At 41.7% G+C, this 15,281-nt stretch overlaps 1 protein-coding gene across 2 annotated transcripts in view; it reads right to left on the reverse strand.

Moving 5' to 3' along the window:
- ATP7A (ATPase copper transporting alpha) overlaps positions 1-15,281 on the reverse strand; it is a 222,137-nt gene that overhangs the window by 89,038 nt on the left and 117,818 nt on the right. For both annotated transcript variants that reach the window (XM_053699331.1, XM_053699330.1), the window contains exon 14: positions 1,048-1,230. In XM_053699331.1, coding sequence (XP_053555306.1) covers positions 1,048-1,230 — 183 coding nt within the window. The remainder of the gene's footprint in view (positions 1-1,047; positions 1,231-15,281) is intronic.

Consider the following 15,281-nt stretch of genomic DNA (forward strand, 5'->3'; position numbering starts at 1 on the left):
TGTAAGGGAAGATTAAAATGCTATTCCAATAAAAACCCCTTCCAGGGAGTTATAAAAGACATCCTAACTCTTCATAAGAGGTGGAAAAGGATCACATAACACCCCAGAGGGATCGGGGCTGCCAGCCCACAGTATTATTAGCATGGCGTTGTCTCTAATAAATTTTAGTAAAGAGAGAGCCACTGTTCCAGGGATGGAGAATCAAAACTCAGATTAGATAAACTTCACTTGAAGATATATGCCTGATTAAAATATCTCCTTTTCCCCTTTGTTAACCCTCACTAAAGGCTTCTTTCAAAAAATAATATATGCCCCTTACCCTTAATGCTTTAATTTATAGACCACAATGGAGGCAGGGATACAGGGACTTACAGTTAGAAGTCTTCTTTCTTCTCAACAACTCAGGTATGACAAAGTCAGTCAGTTTCTGACAGGGACCTGTAGTCAAAAGAAACCCTGGTTTTCTATAAAGGGGTAGCAATAATGTTAGAAGTTGAGCAAAGACTACTTCGCCATCTTCTAACTGCTAAAAGCCGCCATTACTCTTACTAAAGAGTTTGACATGGACACAGCACAACCCAAATCCTTGTTTGCAGGGAAAAGTACACATTAAAGGAAAAAATATCTTTAGACACCATCTTCGCACACCCTCCCTTGACAGAGGCAAAGAGAATGACTTTTGAATATCCCACTATGAAATCGTGGACACTCCATGCCATAGGAAAGAAATGTGTTCAAATTGTTTTTTGAATTCCTTAAAAATGCAGGTATATTTTATTTTTAAATTCAGTAACTTTCTACATGTATTGTACCAACAATCCTCCAATTTCAAATCCTCCTTAAATTCTAGGACTGTGCAAACTTCAATAACGTAACTCTAACTACAATATTTCTGTGTATTCACCCTTATATAGTAAATGTATACACACGGTTTTGTTACTTTCATTTGTGAGCACAACAGGAAAAAATAAAAGGTGTATTATGACTTTCTAAAACAACCTTCTAGTTTCAAGAAATGTATAGAAAGCGTAGATGAGAATGGTGTACCTCTTTGCAATGTTTAGTGACGGCTGATCCTAATGGATGTTCACTGTTGCTCTCTGCAGTCCCCACAATGGCCAGCAGTTTGTTAGGAGGCATCTTGTTGCTTTCCACCAGAACCTTCACTTGCATTACAACCGGTGTCCCATGAGTGATTGTTCCAGTCTTGTCAAACACAACTGTCTTTACCTGGACAAAATGAGAATTCTTGTAACATGAAAACACACTAAAGCATAAACTAAAACACTGAATAATGCAAATAGTCTCAATCCAAGCTAATTAAGTTTCAGACTTGCTACAGCAGAGGTGGCATATGGATATTTGTCACAAAAAGCCATATGCCACCTCTCCTATAGCAAGCCTGACACTTGATCAGCTCAGCTTCAGACTATTTGTCTTTCTGACTAACTGCTGCACAGCGTTTAGAGGTCACATTTGCTCCCTGTAGTTTGTCAGGTTATCTGTGAGTAACATTAAATAAACTACAGATGTATCATAAAATCTAATAATTAATTTTTATAGCTAAAACCTAATTTGATATGAATGGCTGCTTCGGACAAGTTGGAAAACATTTGGTTCAGTAAGTAAAGGCAATTTATTTAAAAGGGAGGTTCACTATATGACTTCGTTTTAAGTTTGATTTCCTGATCTTTCCTCTATGTAATAAAAGGTTATCAGGTAATGACCTCATGTGGAGATATGCAAATCTAACGTCTGGGACTGAACTATTTGAAGCTTAAATATATGCAAGAATTGATTATCTCCTGCTAATTGGAATACACATTCTCAGTGGAAAAGGCTATTGGCTCAGATAAACAGCACATGAGAAACTAGATCTCAGACATTTGGGAATGCTGTGTCTAATCTTCTGCTGTATTGAATAAGTAGCTATACAATCAGTATCAAATGTCCAATTTATTTTAAGAATTAATAACCTATTCTTTTTATTTTTCAGGCATCTGACAAATACACGTGTGGTTGTCCCATAAATTGTGTCATATGTTTTATGCACTCAGAAAGAGGTGTTCTGAATGTGAAATATGCTGTGTTTTAATATGAATATAAGAAAATAATCAAATGCAACTTTAAATGCATTTTAAGATAATACTATGATGTTAGAAAGAATACTGATGTTTCATATTAAAATAATCAGGCAAAATGGCACAATATGATCCATGTATATTAAACATATGACTTATTAATACAAGAAGTTTTGAGCATATTAAATATAAAAAGGAAATTTATGCTTACCTGATATTTCTTTTATGATATAACGAGTCCACGGATTTCATCCTTACTTGTGGGATTTATCCTCCTGTTGACAGGAAGTGGCAAAGAGCACCACAGCAGAGCTGTGTATATATAGCTCCTCCCTTCCCTACTCCTCCAGTCATTCGACCGAAGTTAGGAAGAGAAAGGAAAAGCCAAAGGTGCAGAGGTGACTGAAGTTTAATAAAAAATAAGTATATACCTGTCTTAAAAATTACAGGGTGGGCCGTAGACTCGTCATATCGTAAAAGAAAGGAAATTTATGCTTACCTGATAAATTGATTTCTTCTATGATACGACGAGTCCACTGATTCATCCTTACTTGTGGGATATTATCCTCCTGCTAACAGGAAGTGGCAAAGAGCACCACAGCAGAGCTGTATATATAGCTCCTCCCTTCTCTCCACCCCCAGTCATTCGACCAAAGGTATAGGAAGATAAAGGAAAAGCTAAAAGGTGCAGAGGTGACTGAAGTTTTGAAAAATAAAATAAATTCTGTCTTAAAAGGACAGGGCGGGCCGTGGACTCGTCGTATCATAGAAGAAATCAATTTATCAGGTAAGCATAAATTTCCTTTTCTTCTACAAGATACGACGAGTCCACGGATTCATCCTTACTTGTGGGATACAATACCAATGCAACAGGATACGGATGAACGGGAGGGACAAGACAGATACCTAAACGGAAGGCACCACTGCTTGAAGAACCTTTCTCCCAAAAATAGCATCAGAAGAAGCAAAAGTATCAAATTTGGAAAAAGTATGAAGGGAGCCTTACAAATCTGTTCTACAGAAGCATCGTTTTTAGCCCATGTGGAAGCCACAGCTCTAGTAGAATGAGCCATAATTTTTTCAGGAGGCTGCTGTCCAGCAGTCTCGTATGCCAGGCGGATGATGCTTTTCAGCCAAAAAGAGAGAGAGGTAGCCGTAGCTTTTAGACCCCTACGCTTTCCAGAATAAACAATGAATAGAGAATATGTTTGACGGAAATCCTTGGTCGCTTGTAAGTAAAACTTCAAGGCACGAACCACGTCCAAGTTATGTAACAGACGTTCCTTTGACGTTCTTAGAAGAAGGATTAGGACACAAGGAAAGAACAACAATTTCCTGATTAATATTCTTATTTGAAAAAACCTTAGGAAGGAATCCAGGTTCAGTACCCCAAACCACCTTATCAGAATGGAATATAAGATAAGGCGAATCACATTGTAACGCAGAAAGCTCAGAAACTCTTCGAGCAGAAGAGATAGCAACTAAAAACAAAACTTTCCAAGATAACAGCTTAATATCTATGGAATGCATGGGTTCAAACGGAACCCCTTGAAGAACATTGAGAACTAAATTCAAACTCCATGGCGGAGCAATAGGTTTAAATACAGGCTTGATTCTGAGTAAAGCCTGACAAAAAGACTGAACGTCTGGGACATCCGCCAGACGCTTGTGTAGTAAAATTGACAAAGCAGAAATTTGTCCCTTTAAGGAACTAGCTAATAATCCCTTCTCCAATCCTTCTTGGAGAAAAGACAAAATCCTAGGAATCCTAACCCTACTCCATGAGTAGCCCTTGGATTCGCACCAATAAAGATATTTACGCCATATCTTAGGGTAAATCTTTCTAGTGACAGGCTTGCGAGCCTGAATCAAAGTATCAATGACCGACTCAGAGAATCCCCGCTTAGATAAAATCAAGCGTTCAATCTCCAGGCAGTCAGCTGCAGAAAATTTAGATTTGGATCTTGGAACGGACCTTGAATGAGAAGGTCTCGTCTCAATGGCAGTTTCCACGGTGGCAGAGACGACATGTCCACTAGATCCGCATACCAAGTCCTGCGTGGCCACGCAGGCGCTATTAGAATTACTGAAGATCTCTCCTGTTTGATTCTTGCAATCACAAGAGGTAGGAGTGGAAATGGTGGAAACACATAAGCTAGGTTGAACGACCAAGGTACTGCTAGAGCATCTATCAGTACAGCCTGGGGATCCCTTGACCTGGACCCATAACGTGGAAGTTTGCCATTCTGTCAAGATGCCATCAGATCCAATTCCGGTGTGCCCCATTGATGAATCAATGATGCAAACACCTCAGGATGGAGTTCCCACTCCCCCGGATGAAAAGTCTGACGACTTAGAAAATCCGCTTCCCAGTTCTCTACACCTGGGATATAGATTGCTTATAGATGGCAAGAGTGAGTCTCCGCCCATCGGATTATCTTTGATACTTCTATCATCGCTAGAGAACTCCTTGTTCCCCCCTGATGATTGATATATGCCACAGTCGTGATATTGTCCGACTGGAATCTTATGAATTTGGCCAATGCCAACTGAGGTCACGCGTGAAGCGCATTGAATATTGCTCTCAGTTCCAGAATATTGATTGGTAGTAGAGACTCCGCCTGAGTCCAAACACCCTGAGCCTTCAGAGAATTCCAGACTGCACCCCAGCCCAAGAGGCTGGCGTCCGTCGTCACTATTACCCATGATGGCCTGCGGAAGCACATTCCCTGGGACAGATGATCCTGTGACAACCACCAAAGAAGAGAGTCTCTGGTCTCTTGATCCAGATTTATCTGAGGAGATAAATTTGCATAATCCCCATTCCACTGTCTGAGCATAACACAGCTGCAGTGGCCTGAGATGAAAGCGAGCAAACGGAATGATGTCCATTGCCGCTACCATTAATCCAATGACCTCCATACACTGAGCCACTGATGGCTGAGGAATGGACTGAAGTGCTCGGCAAGTATTTAGAATCTTTGATTTTCTGACCTCCGTCAGAAATATTTTCATGTCTACTGAGTCTATCAGAGTTCCCAAGAATGCAACTCTTGTTTGTGGAACAAGTGAACTCTTTTCTATATTCACTTTACAACCGTGAGTTCTTAGAAATGACAACACGATGTCAGTGTGAGATTTGGTCAGATTATAAGTTGACACCTGGATCAAAATATCATCCAGATAGGACGCCACTGCTATTCCCCGCGGTCTGAGAACCGCTAGAAGAGACCCTAGCACCATTGTGAAGATTCTGGGAGCTGTGGCCAATCCGAAGGGCAAACCTTAGAAACTGATGATGATCCTTGTGGATAGGAATGTGAAGATACGTATCCTTCAGGTCCACGGTGGTCATGTATTGACCCTCCTGGATCATTGGTAAAATTGTTCGTATAGTCTCCATCTTGAACGATGGGACTCTGAGAAATTTGTTTAGACATTTGAGATCTAAAATCGGTCTGAAGGTTCCCTCTTTTTTGGGAACCACAAATAGATTTGAGTAAAATCCCTGTCCCTGTTCCAGTTTTGGAACTGGGTAAATTACTCCCATTGTATAGAGGTCTTTTACACAGCGTAAGAACGCCTCTCTTTTTGTCTGGTCTAAAGAATTCAAGCTGATACCCATGGGTCCCAATTTCCAATGCCCAGGGATCCTGAACATCTCTTGCCCAAGCCTGAGCAAAGAGAGAAAGTCTGCCCCCTACTAAATCCGGTCCTGGATCGGGGGCTGCCCCTTCATGCTGTCTTGGTAGCAGCAGCGGGCTTCTTGGTTTGTTTACCTTCATTCCAGGCCTGGTTAGGTCTCCAGACAGACTTGGATTGAGCAAAATTCCCTTCCTGCTTAGTGGAGGAAGAGGAAGTAGAGGGTACTCCTTTAAAATGTCGAATGGAACGATAATTATTTTGTTTACCCCTCATCTTAAGAGACTTGTCCTGAGGTAGGGTGTGACCCTTACCTCCAGTAATGTCAGAGATGATTTCCTTCAAATCAGGCCCGAATAGGGTCTTACCCTTGAAAGGAATAGCTAAAAGCTTAGATTTAGATGACACATCAGCAGACCACGATTTCAGCCATAACGCTCTGCGCGCTAGAATGGCAAAGCCTGCGTTTTTCACGGTTAATTTTGCAATTTGAAAAGCAGCATCTATGATAAATGAATTGGCTAGCTTAAGAGCCTTTATTCTGTCTAAAATGTCCTCTAAAGGCATCTCTACCTTCAGGGACTCTTCCAGGGTGTCAAACCAGAAAGCAGCTGCAGTAGTTACTGTAACAATGCAGGCTGTAGGCTGTAAGAGAAAATCCTGGTGAACAAATAACTTCTTTAGAAGGCCCTCTAATTTTTTATTCATAGGGTCTTTAAAAGCACAACTGTCCTCAATAGGTATAGTTGTACGCATAGCTAGAGTAGATATAGCTCCCTCCACCTTAGGGACCAATTGCCAAGAGTCCCGAATGGTGTCTGATATAGGAAACATTTTCTTAAAGTTAGGAGGGGGAGAAAACGGTATACATGGTCTATCCCATTCCTTTTTAGCAATTTCCGAAATTCTTTTAGGAACCGGAAAAACATCAGTGTAAGTAGGTACCGCTAGATATTTGTCCATCTTACACAATTTTTCTGGGGGAATTGTGATAGGGTCACAATCATCCAGAGTCGCTAAAACCTCCCTGAGCAACAGACGGAGGTGTTTAAATTTAAAGGACGTGACGTCCGAATCTGTCTGAGGCAATACATTTCCTGATTCTGAAAGTTCTCCCTCAGACAGCAATTCCCTTACCCCCAAATCAGAGCACTGTGAGGGTACATCGGAAATGGCCAATAAGGCATCAGAGGGTTCAGTATTTACATTAATACCTGGCCTACTGCGTTTACCCTGCAAAACTGGCAGTTTAGATAATACCTCTGTAAGGGTAGTTGACATAACTGCAGCCATATCTTGCAGAGTAAAATAATTAGACGCACTAAAAGCACTTGGCGTCGCTTGAGTGGGCGTTAATTAGAATTAGATGGCATATTCTGATTCTCTTCAGACTGAGAATCATCCTTAGACACACTTTCATTACCTAAAATATGTTCTTTACAGTGTAAGGCCCTTTCAGTACAAGTAGGACACAATGTAAGAGGGGGTTCCACAATGGCTTCTAAACACATAGAACACTGACTTTCTTCAATGTCAGACATGTTGAACAGACTAGTAATAACAACACAAGTCGTTAAACCCTTTATTATATTGATGAAAAACAATTTGAGCAAAAACGGGTACTGCGCCTTTAAGAAATAAAAAAGCGTACCCTTTTTTCCAAAGTTGCTAAAAACGTTATACAAATGCTCAATTTAAATAGTATATGTCCTAAAGTACAATCGGATATTGCACCAAAAGTAAAAAATGACAAATTAAATCTTTAGTCTAGGTTAAATGAGCCAAAAACGTTATGGAGACAAAATTTTACAAAAATGCCACTGCCCCCAAGAGCTTGATAAACGATCCAATATAATTCCGAAGAAAAACCCCTAAGTCTGGGCCCAACCGGAGCTGATGGCTGCTGCTTTCTCTGAGAAACTAACTGCGCACTTGAAGCGCGAAAAATTAGGCCCCGCCCATCATGAATGATGTGCTGACAGCCTCAACAACCGCATGGGAAGCGGTTTAAAACAGCCATGAGGATTATCTACAACAGACGCTCCTTCTTAGAAGAAGGATTAGGACATAATGAAGGAACCACAATTTCCTGATTAATATTCTTATTTGAAACAACCTTAGGAAGGAACCCAGGTTTGGTACGTAGAACCACCTTATCAGAATGAAAGATAAGATAAGGCGAGTCACATTGTAACGCTGAAAGCTCAGAAACTCTACGAGCAGAAGAAATAGAAACCAAAAACAAAACTTTCCAAGACAATAACTTAATATCTATGGAATTCATGGGTTCGAACTGAACCGCTTGAAGAACATTAAGAACTAAATTCAAACTCCAGGGTGGAGCAATAGGTCTAAACACAGGCTTGATTCTGGTCAGAGCTGACAAAAGACTGAACATCTGGAACATCTGCCGTTTGTGTAGTAAAATTGACAAAGCAGAGATTTGTCCCTTTAAGAAACTTGCTGATAACCCTTTCTCCAATCCTTCTTGGAGAAAAGACAGAATTCTGGGAATCCTAATTCTACTCCATGAGTAGCCCTTGGATTCACACCAATAAAGATATTTACGCCATATCTTATGGTAGATCTTCCTAGTAACAGGCTTACGTGCCTGAATCAAAGTATCAATGACCGAATCAGAGAACCCCCGCTTAGATAAAATCAAGCGTTCAATCTCCAAGCAGTCAGTTGCAGAGAAACTAGATTTGGGTGTTGAAAGGGTCCCTGAATGAGAAGGTCCTGCCTCAATGGAAGCCTCCATGGCGGCAGAGAGGACATGTCCACTAGATCGGCATACCAAGTCCTGCGAGGCCACGCAGGCACGATTAGAATTACTGAAGACTTCTCCTGCTTGATCCGAGCAATCATCCGGGGAAGGAGAGCAAACGGTGGAAGCACATAAGGCTAGGTTGAATGACCAAGGCACAGCCAAGGTGTCAGTTCGGCCTGAGGATCCCTTGACCTGGATCCGTATCTCGGGAGCTTGGCATTCTGACGATACGCCATCAGATCCAATTCTGGTCTGCCCCTTCTGAGAATCAGAGTGGCAAAGACCTCCGATGGAGATCCCACTCCCCCGAATGAAACGTCTGTCTGCTTAAGAAGTCCGCTTCCCAGTTGTCCACTCCTCGGATGTAGATTGCTGACAGATAACAAGAGTGAGCCTCCGCCCATTGAATTATCCTCGATACTTCTGTCATCGCTAAGGGACTCCTTGTTCCCCCTTGATGATTGATGTAAGCCACAGTCGTGATGTTGTCCGACTGAAAGCGGATGAATTTGACCGAAGCCAACTGAGGCCACGCCTGAAGCGCATTGAATATTGCTCTCAACTCCAGAAATTGATTGGAAGTAGAGAATCCGACTGAGTCCACACACCCTGAGCCTTCAGGGAATTCCAGACTGCACCCCAACCTAGTAGACTGGCGTCCATTGTCACTATCACCCATGAGGGTCTGCGGAAGCACGTCCCCTGGGACAGATGATCCGAAGACAACCACCAAAGAAGAGAGTCTCTTGTCTCCTGATCCAGGTCTATCTGAGGAGACAAATTTGCATAATCTCCATTCCATTGCCTGAGCATGCTCAATTGTAGTGGTCTAAGATGAAAACGAGCAAACAAAACGATGTCCATTGCCACCACCATCAATCCTATTCCCTCCATGCACTGAGCCACTGATGGCCGAGGATTGGACTGAAGGGTTCGGCATGTATTCAGAATCTTTAACTTTCTGACCTCCGTCAAGAAAATTTTCATGGATATGGAATCTATCAGAGTTCCCAAGAAGGGAACCCTTGTCTGTGGAATTAGCGAACTCTTTTCTAGATTCACCTTCCACCCGTGAGTCCTCAGAAAGGACAGAACCATGTCTGTGTGAGACTTTGTCAGATGGTAAGACGACGCCTGAATCAGAATATCGTCCAGATAAGGCACCACTGCAATACCCCGCGGCCTGAGAACCGCCAGAAGGGACCCTAGAACCTTTGTGAAGATCCTGGGTGCTGTGGTCAACCCGAAGGGAAAAGCTACAAACTGAAAATGTTGGTCTAGAAAGGCAAACCTTAGGAACTGGTGATGATCCTTGTGGATAGGAATATGAAGATATGCATCCTTCAAGTCCATGGTAGTCATATTTTGACCTTCCTGGATAAATGGCAGAATTGTTTGAATAGTCTCCATCTTGAAGGATGGGACTCTGAGAAACTTGTTTAGACTTTTTAGATCTAAAATGGGTCGAATCGTGCCCTCTTTCTTGGGGACTACGAAAAGATTTGAGTAAAACCCCTGTCCCTGTTCCAGTCTTGGAACGGGACAAATTACTCCCATAGTAGAGAGGTCTTTACCACAACATAAGAACGCCTCTCTTTTTATCTGGTTTGCAGACAATCGTGAAAGAGGAAACCTCCCCCTTGGGAGAGAATTTTTGAATTCCAGCTGATACCCTTGGGACATGATTTCCAGTGTCCAAGGATCCTGCACATCTCTTACCCAAGCCTGGGCAAAAAGAAACAGCCTGCCCCCTACTAGATCCGGTCCCGGATCGGGGGCTGCCCCTTTATGCTGTCTTGGTAGCAGCAGCGGGCTTCTTGGGTTGCTTACCCTTGTTCCAAGCCTAGTTGGGTTTCCAGACGGCCTTGGCCTGAGCAAAGTTCCCTTCTTGCTTGGCGGAAGAAGAGGAAGAAGAGGGGACTCCTCTAAAATTCCGAAAGGAACGAAAATTATTTTGTTTACCCCTCAGTTTAGAAGTCCTATCCTGAGGTAGGAGATGACCCTTACCTCCCGTAATGTCAGAAATGATTTCTTTCAAGTCAGGCCCGAATAGGGTTTTGCCTTTGAAAGGAGTAGCCAAAAGTTTTGACTTAGATGACACATCAGCAGACCAAGATTTTAACCATAATGCTCTATGCGCTAAAATGGCAAATCCAGCATTCTTAGCCGCCAATTTGGCAATCTGAAAGGCGGCATCTGTAATAAAAGAATCTAAAGGAGTCTCAACCTTAAGAGACTCTTCTAAGGCATCTAAGGCATCAAACCAGAAGGCCGCTGCAGTGGTAACTGGTACAATGCAGGCCGTCGGTTGTAAAAGGAAGCCCTGATAAATAAACAGCTTCTTTAGCAGACCCTTCAATTTCTTATCCATAGGGTCTTTGAAAGCACAACTGTCCTCAATAGGAACAGTTGTAACTTAGCCAGGGTAGATATAGCTCCCTCCACCCTAGGGACTGACTGCCAAGAGTCCCGAACAGAGTCAGCTATGGGATATATCTTTTTAAAATTAGGGGATGGTGAGAACGGGATACCCGGTCTGTCCCATTTCCTCTTAATAACCTCTGAAATTCTCTTAGGAATCGGGAAAACATCAGTGTAAACAGGTACCTCTAAGTATTTGTCAATTTTACACAATTTCTCTGGGATTACAATGGTGTCACAGTCATCCAGAGTCGCTAAAACCTCCCTAAGCAACAAGCGGAGGTGTTCAAGCTTAAATTTAAATGCTGTCATTTCAGAGTCAGACTGAAGTAACGCCTTCCCTGAATCAGAGAAGTCACCCACAGATAGAAGCTCTCCTGCTTCGGCTTCTGTACATTGTGAGGGTATATCAGACATAGCTACTAAAGCGTCAGAGAGCTCTGCATTTGTTCTAGCTCCAGAGCTGTCTCGCTTTCCTTGTAACCCTGGCAGTTTGGACAATACCTCTGTGAGGGTATGATTCATAACTGCCGCCATGTCTTGTAAAGTAAACGCATTGGACGCGCTAGATGTACTTGGCGTCCCTTGAGCGGGAGTTATAGGTTCTGACACGAGGGGAGAGCTAGATGGCATAACCTCCCTTTTGTCAGTCTCAGAAACCTCAGGTGATAAATCTTTAAAAGCCATAATATGGTCTTTATAACTTATAGAAAGGTCAGTGCTTTTGGTACAGAGTCTAAGAGGGGGTTCCACAATGGCTTCTAAACATAATGAACAAGGAGTTTCCTCTATGTCAGACATGTTTAACAGACTAGTAATGAGACCAGCAAGCTTGGAAAACACTTTAATAAATGTGAAAAAAGCAATAATAAAAAACGGTACTGTGCCTTTAAGAGAAAAAAAACTACCACATAAACTGCAAAACAGTGAAAAAATTAGTAAACTCTACGAAATTTTTACAGTGTGTATAAGGGACTAAAGCAGCATTGCACCCACTTGCAAATGGATGATTAACCCCTCAGGCCCAAAAACAAATTAGAAAAACATTAAACCTGTTAACAAACAGTCAAACACACTGCCACAGCTGTGCTGTGGCTCCTACCTGCCCTTAAAAACGATTTTTGCAGGAACAAAACCCTCTATAGAGGTCCTATAAGCCAGAGGACTCCTTCAGGAAGCTGGATGTCTCAGACTGAAAATGAAAATAGGCCCCTCCCACCATGCACTCAAAGTCAGAGGGCCTTAAAAAAAGTACTCCTAGGAGTAATCTAACAAGCCATGTGGAAACTAGGCCCCAAATAAAGATTTATCACCCTCAGAGAAAAAATGTTTTTATTTATAAATCATGCAAACGTTTTTTACACTAAGTAATATAGGTATTAACATGAATATTATCCCTTTTTGCAAGCATGATCCCAGTTGTTGTTAAATCACTGTATCAGGCTTACCTTAAATATACCAGGCACTGTCAGCATTTTCTAGACCTTATCATCTCTCTAGAAAAAAATATACTGAACATACCTCAAAGCAGGCAATCTGCAGACCGTCCCCCCAACTGAAGTTTTCTTTTCATACTCTTCAGTTATGTGTGAGAACAGCAATGGACCTTAGTTACAAACCACTAAGATCATCAAACCTCCAGGCAGAAGTCTTCTTCCAATTTCTGCCTGAGAGTAAAAACAGTACAACGCCGGTACCGTTTAAAAATAACAAACTTTTGATTGAAGGTAAAAACTACACTAAGTCACCACATCTCTCTTGATACTTCCTTTCTTGTCGAGAGCTGCAAGAGAATGACTGGGGGTGGCAGTTAGGGGAGGAGCTATATAGACAGCTCTGCTGTGGGTGTCCTCTTGCAGCTTCCTGTTGGGAAGGAGAATATCCCACAAGTAATGGATGAACCCGTGGACTGGATACACCTTTACAAGAGAAACATACTCAAAAGAAAATTACATAAAAAATGTACTGCGCCTTTAAATAATAAAAGCGCAACAATTTTTCTGATGTCTCAAAAAACTATGTCTGCAGCAATAATCAATGTCCTAGGGGTCGATCCAATAAAAATAGTCGCCGCAAAAGTCGGCGACACCAATATTTGTGCGGGTTTGGTATCCTATATACGGCGTAACCTAGAAGTTACGCGTGTATATTTCTGCCGTCGCCCGTAGTTTTTTGGGCCATAGGCAGGTATACCAAACCCGCGCAGTTTGGTATCCAATATACAGCGTAAGGACTTACGTGGCGAAAATGGAGAAATCTTACTCCATTTTCACCTCGCCACAAAAAGCAGCCGTAAGAAGCCTTACGCTGACTATTGGAGCCCCGTAACTCCCTAAACTGGCTGCTAAATAAACCTAACACCTAACGCATGCGGAACGTCTATCTCCCTGTCAACCGCGATCTGCTAAATAAAACCTAACACCTAACGCATGCGCAATGTCTATCTCCCTGTCAACCGCGATCCCCCGCCGCAATCCCTAATAAAGTATTTAACCCCTAAACCACCGCCATCTACATAAACTAACCCCCTACTGTGAGCCCCTAAAACCGCCACCATCTAACTGATCTATCCCCTAATGTGAACCCCTAAAACCGCCACCATCTAACTGATCTATCCCCTAATGTGAACCCCTTACACCGCCGCCATCTATATTAAAATTATTAACCCCTAATTTAATCTACCTACCCCGCCACCAGCTATATTATCTATATTAACCCTAAGTATATTATAGTTAATATAGTTATTACATTATATATATTAACTATATTAACCCTAATTATATTAGGGTTAATATAGTTAATATAGTTACTATAGTATTTATATAAACTATATTAACTCTATCTAACCCTAACACCCCTAACTAAATTCTTATTAAATAAATCTAATTCATATTATAAACTAAAATATTCCTATTTAAATCTAAATACTTACCTATAAAATAAACTCTAAGATAGCTACAATGTAATTAATAATTACATTGTAGCTATGTTAGGGTTTATATTTATTTTACAGGTAAATTGTTAATTATTTTAACTAGGTATAATAGCTATTAAATAGTTATTAACTATTTAATAGCTACCTAGTTAAAATAATTACACAATTACCTGTAAAATAAATCCTAACCTAAGTTACAAATACACCTAAACTATCAATAAATTAAATAAACTACAAATATCTATCTAAAAATACAATTAAATAAAGTAAACTAAATTACAAAAAAAAAAAAATTACAAAAAATAAAAAAAAGATTACAAGATTTTTAAGCTAATTACACCTATTCTAAGCCCCCTAATAAAATAATAAAGCCCCCCAAAATAAAAAAATTCCCTACCCTATTCTAAATTAAAAAAAGTTCAAAGCTCTTTTTCCTTACCAGCCCTTAAAAGGGCCTTTTGTGGGGGCATGCCCCAAAGAAAACTGCTCTTTTGCCTGAAAAAAAAAACACAATACCACCCCCCAACATTACAACCCACCACCCACATACCCCTAATCTAACCCAAACCCCCCTTAAATAAACCTAACACTACCCCCCTGAAGATCTCCCTACCTTATATTCACCCAGCCGGGCCGAACTCCTCATCCGATCCGGGCGATGTCTTCCAGCAAGCGGCAGTGAAGTCTTCTTCCATCCGCGGGATGTCTTCAAGCAAGCGGCAGAGAGTCTTCTTCCATCGGCGATGTCTTCAAGCAAATCGGCATCTTCAATCTTCTTTCTTCGCTCCTCCACCGCGGAGCATCCATCCGGCACGACGACTTCCCGACGAATGAGGTTCCATTAAATGACGTCATCCAAGATGGCGTCCATCGAATTCCGATTGGCTGATAGGATTCTATCAGCCAATCGGAATTAAGGTAGAAAAATCTGATTGGCTGATTGAATCAGCCAATCAGATTCAAGTTCAATCCGATTGGCTGATTGGTACAGCCAATCGGATTGAACTTGAATCTGATTGGCTGATTCAATCAGCCAAACAGATTTTTCTACCTTAATTCCGATTGGCTGATAGAATCCTATCAGCCAATCGGAATTCGACGGACGCCATCTTGGATGACGTCATTTAAAGGAACCTCATTCGTCGGGAAGTCGTCGTGCCGGATGGATGCTCCGCGGCGGAGGAGCGAAGAAAGAAGATTGAAGGTGCTGATTTGCTTGAAGACATCGCCGATGGAAGAAGACTCTCTGCCGCTTGCTTGAAGACATCCCGCGGATGGAAGAAGACTTCACTGCCGCTTGCTGGAAGACAACGCCCGGATCGGATGAGGAGTTTGGCCCGGCTGGGTGAATACAAGGTAGGGAGATCTTCAGGGGGGGGTAGTGTTAGGTTTATTTAAGGGGGGTTTGGGTTAGATTAGGGGTATGTGGGTG

This window comes from Bombina bombina, chromosome 1 (genome assembly GCF_027579735.1).
Source record: "Bombina bombina isolate aBomBom1 chromosome 1, aBomBom1.pri, whole genome shotgun sequence".
In the NCBI taxonomy this organism is placed as follows: Eukaryota; Metazoa; Chordata; class Amphibia; order Anura; family Bombinatoridae; genus Bombina; species Bombina bombina.